The sequence below is a fragment of the Saccopteryx bilineata genome, chromosome 4 (genome assembly GCF_036850765.1).
Source record: "Saccopteryx bilineata isolate mSacBil1 chromosome 4, mSacBil1_pri_phased_curated, whole genome shotgun sequence".
In the NCBI taxonomy this organism is placed as follows: Eukaryota; Metazoa; Chordata; class Mammalia; order Chiroptera; family Emballonuridae; genus Saccopteryx; species Saccopteryx bilineata.
In genome coordinates this window covers 261,493,724-261,512,424 of record NC_089493.1, presented here as the reverse complement: position 1 = coordinate 261,512,424, position 18,701 = coordinate 261,493,724, and the positions used below count along the sequence as shown (strand labels likewise).

The 18,701-nt window shown below is 44.2% G+C and overlaps 1 protein-coding gene across 1 annotated transcript in view; it reads right to left on the bottom strand.

Annotated features, from left to right (window-relative positions):
* Positions 1 to 15,487, bottom strand: part of ARPC1A (actin related protein 2/3 complex subunit 1A) — a 34,532-nt gene extending 19,045 nt beyond the window's left edge. Inside the window, exons 1-3 of the mRNA XM_066274273.1 lie at positions 15,353 to 15,487; positions 7,635 to 7,726; positions 4,187 to 4,291 (exon numbers count right to left, since the gene is read on the bottom strand). Of these exons, the coding sequence (XP_066130370.1) occupies positions 4,187 to 4,291; positions 7,635 to 7,698 (169 nt within the window). The 5' untranslated portion in view covers positions 7,699 to 7,726; positions 15,353 to 15,487. The remainder of the gene's footprint in view (positions 1 to 4,186; positions 4,292 to 7,634; positions 7,727 to 15,352) is intronic.
* Positions 15,488 to 18,701: the final 3,214 nt, after the last annotated feature.

Sequence of the window (18,701 nt, the reverse complement as noted above, 5' to 3'; positions counted from 1 at the left end):
TCTAGAAAGCTCCAGAAGATAATTTTTCCTTTTTTGTAGTTACTATCTTTTGGAGGAAATATGTTTGATCCTTGGTCTCCTGCCACAGAGTTATATTTAGATTTTCCCAACAATAGTTCTTTAAGACTAAAAAAAAATACATCATTTGAGCATTTGGACAGAAAATAGGCCCAAGTTCAAAGAATTCCAAAAAAGAAGCAGGAGAAAAAAAGGACACAACTAAATATCTCACATTTTTTGGCTATCTTTTTGGTCTTTCATCTTAGCCCTTTCTCATTTAAAGGTATTTCCTAATGCTAACTTTCCGATTTAAAATATAAGTGTTCTTATTTTTAGGCCATAAGGTCACTGGCAAAGGGACTCAGAGAAAATAGGCCAACCCTAATAAAAATAAGGTTGTGAGAAAGCAATAGCAACAAAAATAGAAATTATTTCTTTGGTGCTGGTTGGGTAATAAACATATATATAGCCAGTCAGCTGAAGGTGCTCACTAGCATTACACACAAGTCCTAGTAAAAGCAAAATGGGATGGTCACAAGTTTCTGCTAGAGCAGGGATCAGGAAACTTTTTGGCTGAGAGAGCCATGAACGCCACATATTTTAAAATGTAATTCCGTGAGAGCCATACAACGACCCGTGTACATACGCATTACCCAGTAAAAATATGGTGTTGTCCTGGAGGACAGCTGTGATTGGCTCCAGCCACCTGCAACCATGAACATGAGCAGTAGGAAATGAATGGATTGTAATACATGAGAATGTTTTATTTTTTATTTATTTATTTTTTACAGAGACAGAGAGAGTCAGAGAGAGGGATAGACAGGAACAGACAGGAACAGAGAGAGATGAGAAGAATCAATCATTAGTTTTTCGTTGAGACATCTTAGTTGTTTACTGATTACTTTCTCATATGTGCCTTGACCCTGGGGCTACAGCAGACCGACTAACCCCTTGCTCAAGGCAGCGACCTTGGGTCCAAGCTGGTGAGCATTGCTCAAACCAGATGAGCCTGTGCTCAAGCTGGTGACCTCGGGGTCTCGAACCTGGATCCTCCGCATCCCAGTCCAACGATTTATCCACTGTGCCACCGCCTGGTCAGGCGAGAATGTTTTATATTTTTAACATTATTTTTTTATTAAAGATTTGTCGCAAACCAGATGCAACCATCAAAGGAGCCACATCTGGCTCACAAGCCATAGGTTCCCAACCCCTGTGCTAGAGAATATAATGTGAAGAGTGCAGAAGGTCAAAACATGCCATGTTTTTCTCTGATCTGGAGGAAAGAGATCTTTAAGCTAATCAGTATGTTAGGGGATCAGAAGCAAAATTCTAGAGGCCCAATTAAAAAAAAACAGTACCTTTGCTGCCTACTTAAGTGCAAAATCATTGTGAGGAAAGGGAAAACAAAGACTGCAGTGAGAAATTTGTAATTGAAAAGTTATGACAAATAAGTTATTATGTGCTTTGCCAAACTGTTTAAAGCAAAAGGTTGAATCAACTCTGCCAGAAAATAGAATAAAAAAGGAACTACAGTAGTAAGGATCAATGAACAAGAGTTCTTTCTGAACAGAGCAATAAGAGAATATCTATATATATATACTTTTTTTTTTTTTTTTTTTTGCATTTTTCTGAAGCTGGAAACAGGGACAGTCAGACAGACTCCCGCATGCGCCCGACCGGGATCCACCCGGCACGCCCACCATGGGGCGATGCTCTGCCCACCAGGGGGCGATGCTCTGCCCATCCTGGGCGTCGCCATGTTGCGACTGAGCCACTCTAGCGCCTGAGGCAGAGGCCACAGAGCCATCCCCAGCCCAGGCCATCTTTTGCTCCAATGGAGCCTTGGCTGCGGGAGGGGAGGAGAGAGTCAGAGAGGAAGGCACGGTGGAGGGGTGGAGAAGCAAATGGGCGCTTCTCCTGTGTGCCCTGGCCGGGAATCGAACCCGGGTCTATATATATATACATTTTTAAACGGCCAGACATGACTTAACAACAGGGCAATACAGTCTCTTGAAATTTGGTATCAGGATTTGGATCACTAACTTCTGAAAACCACTGTAAAAATTCCACATTTTTACACCCTATTCTCCAGCTTTGACACTTGCTTAATAAAACTCAGCCCTGTTCTGCATGCCACTTCTACTTATCTACTCATAGATAATTTTTGCCAAAGACGAAAGTTAATAAACACTCAGGAATCTGCCTCATAGCCAATGCTTTAAGATCCAATCTTCTACAAACCAACAAGAAAAAGATAAAAATATGAAAAAATGTACAGAAATTATAAATAGTGAAGTCACAAACATACACAAAAACCCAAATGGCTAGTAAACATTTGAAAAGATGCTCAACCTTTCTGTTAATCAGGAAAATGCAACTTATAAATACTCTTTCACTCATCAGTCTGACCATAATCAAGTGTGTGTGGGATTTGGGAAAACAAGCACTGGGGAGGAAGACAATCTGATGACAGCTAGCTAAGTTGAAGATATACACATTCCTGTGGGAGACTGCAGTACAGTTCTACCATATATGAACACTCACACATGTACAAAGAGATATGCTATGCACAAGAACAGTCGATTTAGCACTTCAATAAGGCAAAACTAGAAACATAATGGAGAAAAGAATAAATAAATGAAGGTATTAAAGGCCAACTGGCAGTTAAAAGGAACAAACTTGATCTAGATACATCAACATAGAGAGCTCGAAAACAATGTGGGCAGCCTAACCAGGCAGTGGCACAGTGGATAGAGCGTCAAACTGGGATGTGGAGGATCCAGGTTCGAGACCCTGAGGTCGCCAGCTTGAGTGTGGGCTCATCTGGTTTGAGCAAAGCTCACCAGCTTGGACCCAAGGTCACTGGCTCGAGCAAGGGGTTACTCGGTCTGCTGAAGGCCCACGGTCATGGCACATATGAGAAAGCAATCAATGAACAACTAAGGTGTCACAATGAAAAACTGATGATTGATGCTTCTCATCTCTCTCCATTCCTGTCTGTCTGTCCCTCTCTCTGACTCTCTCTCTGTCTCTGTTAAAAAAAAAAAGAAACGAAACAATGTGGGCAAAAGTAAGCTGCAATAGATGTATAATATAATGCCATTTTGGTAGCATTTAAAAATACTAGTATGTATTAGAGATTGCTTATGAATATATACATGTATGTAAAAGTAATAAAAATGGACTGGCACAATGTCACTCTAAATTACAGACTGCCTACTGAGGGACAGAAACAGGACTGGTGGTGAGAGGGGATTTTACCATTATCTAGACAATATTCTTATTATTAAATGCTTGTTTCTTGTTTTCTGGCACAGAAAAGAAGATATTTATCTTTTTTGTTGTTAATTCTGGGTGGCAGGAATATGCGTGTTTATTATATTACTCTTTGTTCTTTTCAGTATTTGGAATGTCTTCTTTGACCCCATAACAACATATAGGAAATGTCTGGAAGACAGTCAGCTCCTGCAGCAGTATGGGAACACAGTTTGCTGACCAGGCGGTGGCGCAGTGGATAGAGTATCGGACTAGAATGCAGAACAGTTTGGCTGACGTTTTCATACACCTGACATGCTGTCTAGTTTTTGCTCTCAGTCTCATCTCCTAATCTAAGCTCTTTAGTTCTCACAGTAGGTTCAGTGTCTTCCATACATTATAGTAGACTGCTGTGTATCAACTGGACTAAAACAAACACTTAAAAATTGAGATCACTGCCCTGGCCGGTTGGCTCAGTGGTAGAGCGTCGGCCTAGCGTGCGGAGGACCCGGGTTCGATTCCTGGCCAGGGCACACAGGAGCCTGGCCTGGCCAAGGCTCCACTGGAGCAAAGATGGCCCGGGCGCTGGGGATGGCTCTGTGGCCTCTGCCTCAGGCGCTAGAGTGGCTCTGGTCGCAACATGGCGACGCCCAGGATGGGCAGAGCGTTGCCCCTGGTGGGCGTGCCGGGTGGATCCCGGTTGGGCGCATGCGGGAGTCTGTCTAACTGTCTCTCCCTGTTTCCAGCTTCAGAAAAATGAAAAGAAAAAAAAAAAATTGAGATCACTATTATGCTATTTTCTAAAGAAAACTCAGTAAATGCTGTCAAACTTTGAATATTATGGCAGACTTACTTTATTAGGCTCTTTATTTAAACAAAAGAGTGCTAAATTTGAAAATACTGTACTAAACTCACAGTTATCTTCTGTTACCTGTGATGTGTCCGTTGTGCTCCTTGAGTTCATGAGCTTTCACCCACTGGCTCCCATTCTTCTTATAGATGTGGACTTCATGATTATTGGGGCTAAGGGCAATTTCTGGAGAAAAAGTTAATAGTTAACACTTGAACCTGAAACTGTCACACAAAAAGGGGACATGTTACAGTTGGCATTTTAAAAACAGATCGAAGGAATAGAAAAGCTGTTTTAAAAAATGATTCTCAATATTCACCCTTGAATAATTTCTTCTATTATTTTAACTCTATTTGGACCCTGTATTTTAAATATTTTGTAGAAAAACTAAATTTAAAATTTCATTTTATCAGAGACATATATAACTGTCAGTTAAAGATTCTAACCAGTAAGAAATACACAATGTTGCTATACTTAGCTGATATACAGTTGATCCTTGAACAACACAGGTATGAACTGTGCAGGTCCAAATATAAACACATTTCTTTCAATAAATATAGTCACCTTCTGTAACCATGGGTTTCAGAGCCATGTATTCAATAGACTGCTGATAGAAAACATGATTTTCCATCTGTGGTTGGGAATCTGGGGATGTGGAGGGCTGACTGTATGCATTGTTCTACACCATTTTATGTAAGAGATGTTGCCCTCTGCATATTTTGGGGAGTCAAACTTATACATAAATTTTCAACTGCATGGGGGGGGGGGTTAGCAGCCCTGCGTTATTCATGCAGCAACTTAACTTTGGCTCATAGTAAAGATATTTGACATTTTAGCTCACTTGTACAACATTAATAAATATTTAATTTCTGTTACTTTCTGAAATGCTAAAAATAGCTCATAGGTTCTCATTACAGCTATCATGAACCCATGTTGGAACCACCATAGTTTATCAGAAAAACTTGATTCTGCTGATAAACTATATCAATGTTTCTTTTAAATAAAGCCAATATAAATCATAAAATAAAATCCTTGTTTTCAAAAGGAATCTCTTGGACCAGTCTAAAAAATTAAGAAAACATGTATCTATATAAAATACATTTTTAGACTTACTCTGATTTTTACCCTTTCTAGTTTATACATTTAAAAAAACTGATTTTGGCCTTGGCCGGTTGGCTCAGTGGTAGAGCATCAGCCTAGTATATGGATGTCCTGGGTTTGATTCCTGGTCAGGGCACACAGGGGAAGTGACCATATGCTTTTCCACCCCTCCTCATCTTCCTTCTCTCTCTCTTCCCCTCCTGCAGCCATGGCTCAGTTGGAGCAAGTCAGTCTTGGGTGCTGAGGATGACTCTATGGCCTCATCTCAGGTGCTAAAATAGCTCAGTTGCTGAGCAACGGAGCAAAGGCCCCAGATGAGCAGTGCATCACCCAGTAGGGGGGCATGTGGGAGTGTCTTTCTGCCTTCCCACTTCTCATTTAAAAAAATATGTAATAAAGATTTCTTAGAATTAAAATTGGGATCTATAAGTGAAACTTCACGTCAATCTTTTTTTTTTTATGACAGAGACAGAGAGAGGGACAGACAGGAAGGGAGAGAGATGAGAAGCATCAATTTTTCCTTGTAGCACCTTCATTGTTCCTTGATTGCTTTCTCATATGTGCCTTGATGGGGGAGGGGAAAACAGGGTGGCTACAGCAGAGTGAGTGACCCCTTTGCTCAAGCCAGCAACCTTTAGGCTCAAGCCAGCAACCTCATGCTCAAGCCAGATGAGCCCATGCTTAAGCCAGGAACCTCGGGGTTTCGAACCTGAGTCCTCTGCGTCCTAGTCCGACGCTCTATCCACTGAATTGTATACTTTAAAAGGATGAATTTTATGTTATGTGAACTGTATCTCAATAAAAATATTATTAAAAAAAAGAATGGGCCCTGGCAAGATGGCTCAGTGGATAAAAGCACTGTCCTTGCGTACGGAGGTCGTGGGTTTGATCACTGGTCAGGGCACATGTAAGAGGCAACCAATGAGTGCACAACTTTATGGAACTAAGTGGATGAATTGATACCTCTCTCTCTCTCTTTCTCCCACTTCCCCCCTTCTCTCCTCAAATAAATGAAGAAAATAAAGTGAATATAATTCAAACTTTTTTTTTTTTTTTTTTTTTTGTATTTTTCTGAAGCTGGAAATGGGGAGGCAGTCAGACAGACTCCTGCATGCGCCTGACTGGGATCCACCCAACACGCCCACCAGGGGGCGATGCTCTGCCCATCTGGGGCATCGCTCTGTTGCAACCAGAGCCATTCTAGCGCCTGGGCAGAGGCCATGGAGCCATCCTCAGCACCTGGGCCATCTTTGCTTCAATGGAGCCTCAGCTGTGGGAGGGGAAGAGATAGACAGAGAGGAAGGAGAGGGGGAGGGGTGGAGAAGCAGATGGGCGCTTCTCCTGTGCGCCCTGGCCGGGAATCGAACCTGGGACTCCTGCACGCCAGGCCGACACTCTACTACTGAGCTAACTGGCCAGGGCCTCCAAACTTTTAAAAATAACTCATGGGCCTAATACTATATTTATATTTCTAGATTTTTTTTGTGCGCCTCCTTGTCATATTAACTGTCACTTTGCTTTCTGTACCATGTCTACTTCTAAGAGTCTTTTCCACCCCTTTCTAGTTTGCTGGAGCTACAAAACTAGAAACTTAAGCTTATTATGAGATAACATAGTAAATACTACTTAGTACTGCTCTTAGTACCTCAGGAATAAACCATGTCCTACTGAAATACCTTATTTCTAGGTCCTAGAATTCTGACTAAATGCTGGGTGAGTGTGGTATTATGGCACAACCATTCCAGACACTGGATCCTTTTTTTTTTTTAAGCTTTTTTTCTCCTTTTATTTTTATTGTGACAGAGACAGAGAGAGTCAGAGAGAGAGAGACAGATAGGGACAGACAGACAGGAATGGAGAAAGATGAGAAGCATCAATTCTTCCTTGTGGCGCCTTAGCTGTTCATTGATTGCTTTCTCATATGTGCCTTGACCAGAGAGCTTCAGCAGACCAAGTGACGCCTTGCTCGATCCAGTGACCTTGGGTTCAAGCTGGTGAGCTTTGCAAACAGATGAGCCTGTGATCAAGCTGGCGACCTCGGGGTGTGGAACCTGGGTCCTCTGCATCCCAGTCCGACGCTCTATCCACTGCGCCACAGCCTGGTCAGGCATGGATTCTTAGGGCAATAAAAGATGTCTCTGATATAAGCTGTCCCTCAGTGGTATGGAAAAAGAAGTGGAAAAAGAGCCAGAAGGCGTGGGTGCTAGCAATGGCTCTGAAAATAACTTGGTATGTAACCACTGGAAATTCCTTTCAACAGTATAGGTCTCAGTTTCTTTATCTGTAAACCATAAGAGTAACCTAGTTCCCTTCTGAATCTGCCTGTCCTTTTCACATGTGATAATGAAATATATAATTCCTAAAATTGCCTACATTGAAAAGTATTAAAGGTACAAAAATAAAGGCACGAAGTTAATAGCATACTTACGGGTACGATCCCTGTTCCAGGCATGACAGGTGATTGGCTCTAGTAAAAATTGATGTAGGGACATATTCCTGGTGTTTTAAAAGGATAGAAAGCTGCAATGAGAAACAGAAAAAAAGCGTTTAAAATGGCAGGCCACCAATATTTAAGTTGTCTGGGGATTTTGAAATGTTTTGGGTTAAATAAAACATTGTTCTCCTATAATAAAAGAATCAATCTCAATCCCAAATCTTAATCATTGAAACACAACTAGCATTGTAACCACCAATGTATAATTTATTCTGTCAAGGGTCATCAAGGGTCTCTAAAACCATAGGTTAAAGATTGTTGGGGTACACAGTCTCAAGTGATCAGGTTACTAATTACAAAGGAAAAAACATACCTTTACAATAAAAAAAAAATTCTGGCGGTCACCACGTTAACCGAGTGATCAAACTTAATATCATAAATAGTGAAACAATATAATCTGAGGGCATCGTGATGGGAAGCAACCTAAAGTACACACCATCATTTATAAGTAGTGACCACTTCATTTAACATCCATACCAGAATACTTTCAAGAGAGCAAAAGGAGGCACTATTAATAATTATGCTTTGACTAAAGGTCATAGGACTATGCTGGTGTAATCTGGTAATACTTCAACCCAGCTATGAAGTATTTTTTATAAATAAATTCCACATGAGGACCCTATTTTTTTAAAAAAAGATTTATTGATTTTAGAGAGGATGGGGCTGGGGTGGGATATGGTAGGGGAAGAGAAAGAGAAGAGAGGAGGGGGAGGGAGTAGCAGGAAGCATCAATTCATAGTTGCTTTCTGTATGTGCCTTAACTAGGCAAGCCCAAGGTTTCAAACCAGCGACCTCAGCATTCCAGGCTAATGTTCTATATACTGCGCCACCACAGGTCAGACAAGCTACTATGAAGTATTTATGCCAAACATATTTACTCTAAATCAAATCAAGATTCAGACCCAATTTTAAGTTTATAGGAAATAAAGAGAATTAAAGAACACAAGGGGGGAGGCAGGTTTGAGGGTGTTATATTGAGTGGCACACTTGAAACTATGTTAACATAATAAATTAAAAATTTTTAATAAAAATCTTTAAACAACACAAGAGGGGAAATAAACAGCTAAAACCAGAATGTGTGCCATACTATAAAACAATTGGTCTTGACTTAAAAAAGGCAAGTTCAGGGTGGTGGCTGTTCTACATTAAAAGAGCTATGAAAATCAAGTTTGATATATGAAACTTGATTGTAATCTTTTTTATTTATTTATTTATTTTTGTATTTTTCTGAAGCTGGAAATGGGGAGAGACAGTCAGACAGACTCCTGCATGCGCCCGACCGGGATCCACCCGGCATGCCCACCAGGGGTGACGCTCTGCCCACCAGGGGGCGATGCTCTGCCCCTCCAGGGTGTCGCTCTGCCGCGACCAGAGCCACTCTAGTGCCTGGGGCAGAGGCCAAGGAGCCATCCCCAGCGCCCGGGCCATCTTTGCTCCAATGGAGCCTCGGCTGCAGGAAGGGAAGAGAGAGACACAGAGGAGGGGGGGGGTGGAGAAGCAAATGGGCGCTTCTCCTATGTGCCCTGGCCGGGAATCGAACCCCGGTCCCCTGCACACCAGGCCGACGCTCTACCACTGAGCCAACCGGCCAAGACCTAATCTGTATTTATTTATTGTTTTTCAGGGACAGAGAGAGAGAGAGAGTCAGAGAGAGGGATAGATAGGGACAGACAGGAACGGAGAGAGATGAGAAGCATCAATCATCAGTTTCTCGTTGTGACACCTTAGTTGTTCATTGATTGCTTTCTCATATGTGCCTTGACCATGGGCCTTCAGCAGACCGAGTGACCCCTTGCTCGAGCCAGCAACCTTGGGTCCAAGCTGGTGAGCTTTTTGCTCAAGCCAGATGAGCCTGCGCTCAAGCTGGCGACCTCGGGGTCTCGAACCTGGGTCTTCCGCATCCCAGTCTGACGCTCTATCCACTGCGCCACCGCCTGCTCAGGCTGTATTTTTTTTTTTTAAGTGAGACAGACAGATAGACAGAGAGAGAGATAAGAAGCATCAACTCATGGTTGCGGCACTTTAGTTGTTCCCTGATTGCTTCTCACATGTCCTTAACTGGGGAGTTTCAGCAGAGCTAGTGACCTTGGGCTCAAGCCAGTGACCATGGAATCATGTCTACAACCTCACGCTCAAGCTGGTAAGCCTGTGCTCAAGCTGAATGAGCCTGCACTCAAGCCAGCAACCTCAGGGTTTCAGTGTCCTCAGTGTCCCAAGTCGACATTCTATCTACTGTGCCACAACTAGTCAGGTGTAATCTGTACTTTTTTTTTTTTTTTTGTATTTTTCTGAAGTGAGAAGTAGGGAGGCAGGGAGACAGACTCCCTCATGCGCCTGACTGGGATCCACCTGGCATGTCCACTAGGGGGCAATGCTTGGCCCCTCTGGGCCATTGCTCTGTTGCAACTGGAGCCATTCTAGCACCTGAGATGGAGACCATGGAGCCATCCTCAGTGCCTGGGCCAACTTTGCTCCAATGGAGCCTTGGCTGTGGGAGGGGAAGAGAGAGCTAGAGAGAAAGGAGAGGAGGAAGAGTGGAGAAGCAGATGGGTGGTTCTTTTGTGTACCCTGGCCAGAAATCGAACCCAGGACTTCCACATGCTGGGCCAACGCTCTACCACTGAGCCAACTGGCCAGGGACTGTAATCTGTACTTTTAAAATAGCTATAAAAGACACATTTTGGCCTGACCAGGCAGTGATGTAGTAGATAACATGTCAACTTGGGACACTGAGGACCCAGGTTCGAAACCCTGAGGTTGCAGGCTTGAGCGCGGCCTCAATAGGCTTGAGCACGGGCTCACTAGCTTGAGCACAGGGTCGCTGGCTTGAGTGTGAGATCATAGACATGACCCCATGTTCGCTGGCTTGATCCCAAACGTTGTTGGTTTAAAGCCCAAGGTTGCTGGCTTGAGCAAGGGGTCACTCATTCTTCTGTAGCCCCCAGTCAAGGCACATAAGAGAAAGCATAATCAGTGAACAACTAAGGAGCTGCAACGAAGAATTAATGCTTCCTCTCCCTCCCTGTCTGTCTGTCCCTATCTCTGTCTAAAAAAAAAAAAAAGACATTTTTGTATCATAGGGAAAATTTGATTTTGGGCTACATATTCCGTAGCAATACAGAATTATTTTCAATTTATTAACTATAATGGTTTGCCCTTGGGTGGGAGAATGTTCCAACTTAGAAGATAAAGATAATGAAGTGTTTAGGGGTGAGGTGTCATGTCTTCTATATTTGTTTTCAATCCTTCAGTACAAGCAGACATATAAAGAGCAAACGTAGCAAAATGTTAAATGGTGAATACGGGCTAAAACTATGCAAGCGTTTGTTATATTAGTGGAAACTTTTTATTGTAACTAAATAAAAAGCAAGAATCTGTGAAAAATCATTGAATTAAAAATCAAATAAAATTCTCTATTTTGCAGGCATTTAGATCCATTGGAGAAGCAAGCATTACCTGAAATAGAAGAAATTTTTTCAAAAAGCCACCCATTTTATCATTTCTAAGAAGCACTCTCATAGCACTCTGAAGTTACAATAATACACTGAGTATAGTACAAGTCATGTTAACCTAGGGTGGAGACTGAAATGTGAGATAGGAATTCTGATGTAAGCAGGAAATGAATGGAAGGGCCACCAGAAGGTTGTCAACTGAACAATCAAAGTTCAGCAGAAAAAAGCAGAAGTCAATCTCAGTGGAAAGCAGAAAAAAAATGCCTCTGCTAATTTGCAAAAGAACCCAAGAGTCCAAGAGAGATAAGTGCATCCTCAAATAAAATATCTGGCATCTTGAACAGGCAGAGAAATGCCAATGATTTGCATTTTGTCCTAGAGGTAAAGATGTTTAGGTCATTAATTTTAAAATTTTTCATGTTGTAGAAAGCAAAGCACAACTCACAAATAAAGAAAAAGACTCTATTAGGAATAAGATTTTTTGTTGTTGTTTATTTTTTTCAGAGACAGTAGGAATAGACAGACAGGAAAGGAGAGAGATGAGAAGCATCAATCATTAGTTTTTTTGTGTGTAAATTTCTGCTTTATTTATTTATTTAGTATTTTTCTGAAGCTGGAAACAGGGAGAGACAGTCAGACAGACTCCCGCATGCGCCCGACCGGGATCCACCTGGCACGCCCACCAGGGGCGATGCTCTGCCCCTCCAGGGCGTTGCTCTGCCGCGACCAGAGCCACTCTAGCGCCTGGGGCAGAGGCCAAGGAGCCATCCCCAGCGCCCGGGCCATCTTTGCTCCAATGGAGCCTTGGCTGCGGGAGGGGAAGAGAGAGACAGAGAGGAAGGAGGGGGGGTGGAGAAGCAAATGGGCGCTTCTCCTATGTGCCCTGGCTAGGAATCGAACCCGGGTCCCCCGCACGCCAGGCCGACGCTCTACTGCTGAGCCAACCGGCCAGGGCCAATCATTAGTTTTTTGTTGCAACACCTTGGTTGTTCATTGATTGCTTTCTCATATGTGCCTTGACCGCGGGCCTTCAGCAAACCGAGTAACTCCTTGCTCTAGCCAGAGACCTTGGGTCCAACCTGGTGAGCTTTGCTCAAACCAGATGAGCCCGCGCTCAAGCTGGCGACCTCAGGGTCTCGAACCTGGGTCCTCCACATCCCAGTCCAATGCTCTATCCACTGTGCCACTGCCTGGTCAGGCCTTCCTCATTCTTCAATTCAGTTTTATAAGCAATGTAACAAAGCCTTCAAAAGAGATAAACATTTATACAATGGTTTCATTACTTCTAAAATTGCATTTCTAATTTTATTATTATTATTCAAGCTCCATATTAGGACAAAAACTCAGACCTGTAATTCTTTTATACATTATGTGGCTATTTTAAGTCAGTAGGCCAAGATAACACTCCTATTTGTCAAATTTATAAGGTACCCAGTAAACACAGCCTGTATTCATGAAACTCATTGAGTGGAGAAGAATAATAGCTTGAATCTTATACCAAGAAAAAGACCTTCTGTCATAAGGTGATAATTATAACTTCTAAACTGTGATTAATATTTAAGTGAACTTTGCCTGACCTGTGGTGGCGCAGTGGATAAAGCGTCAACCTGGAACGCTGAGGTCGCTGGTTCAAAATCCTGGGTTTGCCTGATCAAGGCACATATGAGAGTTGATGCTTCCTGCTCCTCCCCCCTTCTCTCTCTCTCTTCTCTCTCAAATGAATAAATAAAGTCTTAAAAAATTTTGTTAAAAAAATATTTAAGTGAACTTTGAAAACCTTTGTCTTAATGATGGCAGAGAGGAAAAAAAGGGACGGACAAAAAGGTGGTAACATTAACAAGCTTCTACTGATAACCTTTTATTGTCCAGCATCGAAAGAGATACGATCTATAGTACAGTATGATTCCTACTTTCAAACTACTTTCTTTACCTGTCACTTTGAGTACAGACTCATTCTGCTATATGGTTAGCCATGGGCTCTGGAGCCAAGGGAACATGGATTTGAATCTGCCTTTGACACATCTCAGACTTGGGAGGGTCACTCAGTATCTCTAAATCTCATTTTTTGGGCCCTGGCTGGTTGGCTCAGTGGTAGAGCGTCGGCCTGGCGTGCGGAAGTCCCGGGTTCGATTCCTGGCCAGGGTACACAGGAGAGGTGCCCACCTGCCTCTCCGCCCCTCCCCCTCTCCTTCCTCTGTCTCTCTCTTCCCCTCCCGCAGTCAAGGCTCCATTGGAGCAAAGATGGCCCGGGCGCTGGGGATGGCTCCTTGGCCTCTGCCCCAGGCGCTAGAGTGGCTCTGGTCGCAACAGAGCGACGCCCCGGAGGGGCAGAGCATCGCCCCCTGGTGGGCGTGCCGGGTGGATCCTGGTCGGAGGCATGAGGGAGTCTGTCTGTCTCTCCCCGTTTCCAGCTTCAGAAAAAATAAAAAAAATAAAAAAATATAAAAAAATTAAATCTCATTTTTTTATCTGTAAAATGGACATATCACTGATATCCCAACTCTATTGGTAGGAGGATTAAATGAGGTAACATGTACAAAGCCTAACTCAAAATAGATGCTCGATAAGTTAGTTCCCTTTCTTTCTTTGACCCAAGGCTTTTGAACCATCCCAAGTACACACCAGTCAGTATCCTCTGAACTTGGCCCTGGAGCTTGAAAGTCTTTGTACAGTAAGAATTTCAGTTCCCTGTTTAGAATCAGTTTTTAAGACTATGATTCATCCAGTGTCTAATTGCTTTCATTACCCAACCCAGCAATACCAGGTACTCCAACAAGGTCACCACACCCTCCACCCATTCAGAGACAGGTCCCAATTCTGGCACCAGCCTCACCAGCAGTGCATTTTGAACTTTACGCAGAAGATGTTTCATTATAGGATTAGTCAACTAGATTGAAATACTTCCACTCTTCTTTCAAGCAGGAGTTTTAATTTTCCCAAGATGATTCTCTCCTTAAATTGTGATAAGTAGATGAATTAACCTCAGAAATTCTCAGAATACTTGGTGATTGAAAGGAGCCAGTCACACCTACTCCCTAAGAGGGCAAAAGCACCCTCCTGATATCCTCTCTTCTGTTTCTATATACCTGAAAAACCCAGACCCTACCTGAAATCAAAATGTTAGATGAAACTGGTAAGAGGACAGAACTAGAGTAATTTAGGCAATGAGCTGAGGTAGATAACAGCAGGTTCCAAAGTCGCAGTATGCGAACAAATGGCTTTACAGTCAGAGCCTAACCCATAATTTTTTAAGTGCCTACCATGTTCCCAGCAGTGTAGTAAGTACCAGCATGGGCCCAGAAACAAATCAATCTGACACTTTTCTGGTGAGGAGTGAGGGCAGTTAGGAGAGGAAGAGAAAATAAATATGCCCAGAATGCCCAGAAGCAGTAATAATAGCTAATATTGACTGAGCACCTACTCTGGGCAAGACATTATTCTAAGCAATTTATGCAAATAAACTCACTTGTTTCTTCAGAAAACCCTAAGAATGACTGTCCTCCCTGAGGATGAGGAAACGGACTCAGAGAAGCAATCTGCCCAGGTGACACCAGGAAGGGGCGGTGTCGGGATTAGAATGGTGGCAGTCCGACGGGAGGGGTGGGATGGGACAGGTGCTGCTGCGCCGAGGTTCCACGGAGCCGGTATCTGCAATTTACTTTAGGAGATGGGGAATTTAAGAAATCTGGGGGACGGTCTTCCTCGAGTTTAGGAAGGTCCCCAATAACTGAAGGATCGAGGGCAGCCCTAGATAGAAGCCATACGTTCCACGAGAGCTCATTGTGTGCAGGGATCTATTCTAGAGACTAAAGAAAGAAACGAACGGTCGCTCGTGACACCCGACTGGGGGGAGAGTATTCCACTGACTACTGTTTTACAGATTGGTGATAAATGGCCACTACAGAGGTGCAAAAAGGGCTACGGAAGCGCAGGAGGAGGAGCTGTTAATTCCAGCACTGGAGAACGCCTGAACTCGAAAATTTTGAGAGAAGCGATCTTCATGGTGACCGAGGAGATCCAGCTCGGCGAACCGGGATCCCCCGCCCCTCGGGAGGCCGGGCCGGGAGACCTGGGCCCGCCCTCAGCCTCCGACCCCGCGGCCTAAGCCCCCGCCTCATCGTCCCCGCAGGCTCAAGTCCGGCGCGAGGCCTGGCCAGTGGAGGCCCAAAGGGTCAGAAGCTCGCCTCAACGGCCCCTTACCTGGGGTCGGGGCGGTCCGGACCGGCTCGGAGCGGAGAATTCGCGGACTCTGGTCAGTCGACGCGAACTGGCTCCGGCAAGCGCTGGCAGAGGACCGAGGCCCAGAGGGAGCGGCTGACAGATCCCGGAAACGGTTACGGCGTCTGCGCAGGGCGGCCGGCCAGTCCGCGCATGCGTAGAACTCGGCGCGCGATTGTCTCCTGAGCTGGTGCGGAGAGGTCCTGTCTCCCGTTTGAGCAGCTGTGTTTCCCGATCTCAAGTAGCGTCACAAACGGGCTACAAGGTGGTGACAAAGAAGCGTAGACATCTTATTCCTTTCTTACAAAATATCCTCAGACTTGCGGACCGATAGTGTGGATACTTGGTGGTTTCATAAGAGCTTTTGCCAGGAAATAAATGACTGATAATTGGGGCCTTTCCAGCCACAGGGACCCGAGGAAGGACTATGTGTTCGTTCCTTCAGAGAGACCCCCGCTCCCCAAAAAAGAAAAAGCCAGCCCCCTCTGTGGAAAGCACCTGAGGTCCGTCCTGGGTCAGAATCACTGGTTGCCTGGCACCAAGATGGGCGTCCCAGGACGTGGGTGTTGGGGGAATTCAGCAGCTATCCTCTTCCCGGATGCCCCCAATTGAAGACTGCTTGCTGGGCAGATCCCTCCTGCCCAGTCTGTGACAGAGAGGGGCGCCGTAGTAGACCCGAGCAGCTCAGCTCCACTCTCCACCCCTTCACAAGCTCAGTTCTGTACTAAAGTAATCACCCACGCGGGGTGGTCTAATAATCAATTCCTAAGTGGGCAGGCAGGTCATGGCCCAGTCCTATGGCATCCTTAGCAAAGCTCAATCTCTACCTTAAAGTGAGCCCTGTCCATTGTTCTTATGCAGCTAGGATAAAGTACCTTTGATATATCGGAGTAATTTTTTAATCTGGAAAGCACAACCACGAAACTATCTTGTCTGCATACCCTTATCTATGTACTGTGACTATCCTGTACCCATCAAAGTAAAAGTATGTACTTCTCCAGTTTGCTTCTTATCCACTCTTAGACATTTCTCTGCTTTGCTTTTTCTCACTTCCTTAATCTACCACCAATGGATTTCATGTAACCTTCCTTATAAGAGGGAAGGTTTCCCCTTTGATTCTAAATGTATAAAATGATCTCGAAAACTGCCTTCTCCAGAGCATTCTCCTCAATCTGTTGAGATTCTGTTTCCAGGCATGCCTTTAAAACTTTGACTCAAACTCATATAAAAATTTTCCGGCCCTGGCCGGTTGGCTCAGCGGTAGAGCGTCGGCCTAGCGTGTGGAGGATCCGGGTTCGATTCCCGGCCAGGGCACACAGGAGAAGCGCCCATTTGCTTCTCCACCCCTCCGCCGCGCTTTCCTCTCTGTCTCTCTCTTCCCCTCCCGCAGCTAAGGGCCGGGCGCTGGGGATGGCTCTGTGGCCTCTGCCTCAGGCGCTAGAATGGCTCTGGTCACAACATGGCGACGCCAGGATGGGCAGAGCGCCCCCCCGTGGTGGGCGTGCCGGGTGGATCCCGGTCGGGTGCATGCGGGAGTCTGTTTGACTGTCTCTCCCTGTTTCCAGCTTCAGAAAACTGAAAAAAAAATTTTTTTCCATAGGTTTAGACATGCATTCATCAACATACAAATGCCTTGAACTTCTCTCTAGACTTGCTGCCCTTGAACTCAGAAATTTAGGAGCAGCACTCCCATCTTTGGGGACACTGCCGCTAATCTGCCTATTTTATTCCTTCTAGTGGTTTATGACTTTGACCCTAATGCTTGGCTGTAAGGTGATGTTCACAAAAGTGAACTTGTCAGTTTCCTAGTTTCAGAGCCACACGATATCCTCTGGAGTTAGTTTAGTTGGCCATGAAGCACTAATGCACTTTAAGTAACTGGTTTTACTTTGTCCCATGGCTATAAAGTTTTTGGTCCTAGAAGATTGAGGACAGATTGAGATAGTGGAATGATCATTTTAAACATTACTTGCTCCCAGAAACAACATTTGGCAAAGGAAGGACAGCACATGAAAGCAAGGATGCCTGTGTTTGCAAGTTACAAGAGCCAATTGGAAGTATGTGGTACCCAGGGTCAAAATATCAAGTGTTTTATTTAGAGCCTAGCTCTTTACAAAGAATAGTTCCTTCTTTGAAAGAGTTTATAATTTGGCTAGATGAAAATAACACCAATTGAAAGCAGATTTTTTTATAACAAATGACAAGGAAAGAGCCTCAGAAATGTAACAGTGAGACAGTGAAAATGAATCGCTGGGTTCTATCTTTTGAGTTAATATTTTGCATTTTAGCCTAACACTTGATACATTTCATTTCATATTTTATGAGTCATTTCAGATGGTAGAACCTTAATTCTACAATTGGGCCCTTTAAGTGGAACCACCTTATTCTGTAACTGAGGAAACAGGACCAAAGAATTTTGAGACTTGATGAGGTTTTTATAGAAGTCTAGCCTCTTGTTGGGATACCTTAGTTGTTTATTGATTGCTTTCTCATATGTGCCTTGACTGTGGGCCTTCAGTAGACCGAGTAACCCCTTGCTTGAGCCAGCAACCTTGGGTCTAAGCTGGTGAGCTTTGCTCAAACCAGATGAGCATGCACTCAAGCTGGGGACTTTGGGGTCTCGAACCTGGGTCCTCCGCATCCCAGTCCAACACTCTATCCACTGCGCCACCATCTGGTCGGGCTAGAAGTCTAGCCTCTTGATGCCTAGTTCAGAGCATTTCCCGTTATCCCATTGTGCTCTTTCATAAGAGCCCTTGGAGTTCTGAGGAACATTTCTCAGTGTTTTTTTTTGTTGTTGGGGTTTTTTTTTTTTTTTTTTTTTTTTTAGCATGGGAGATAGAGACAGAGAGAGACACAGATAGAAGGACAGATAGAGACAGACAGGAAGGGAGAGAGATGAGAAGCATCAATTCTTCACTGCGGCTTCTTAGTTGTTCATTGATTGCTTTCTCATATGTGCCTTGACTGGGGGCTACAGCAGAGCAAGTGATCCCCTTACTCAAGCAGTGATCTTGGGCTCAAGCCAGTGACCTTGGGTTTCAAGTCAACAACCATGGGGTCATGTCTGTGATCCCATGCTCAAGCCAGCAACCTTGGGGTTTCAAACCTGGGTCCTCTGCATCCCAGGCCAGTGCTCTATCCACTGCACCACCGCCTGGTCAGGCATTAGTGTTTGTTTTTTAGACTTGTGTAATGACATTGATCTGGTATCCAACATGAGGACTCTGCCTTATAAAATATTAGTTCCAGGGAAGGTGATACTTCAAAATAAGAAATAGGAGGAAGAGAAGGGTTGAACACTGCCATAGGATGATTATTTTTTCTTTTT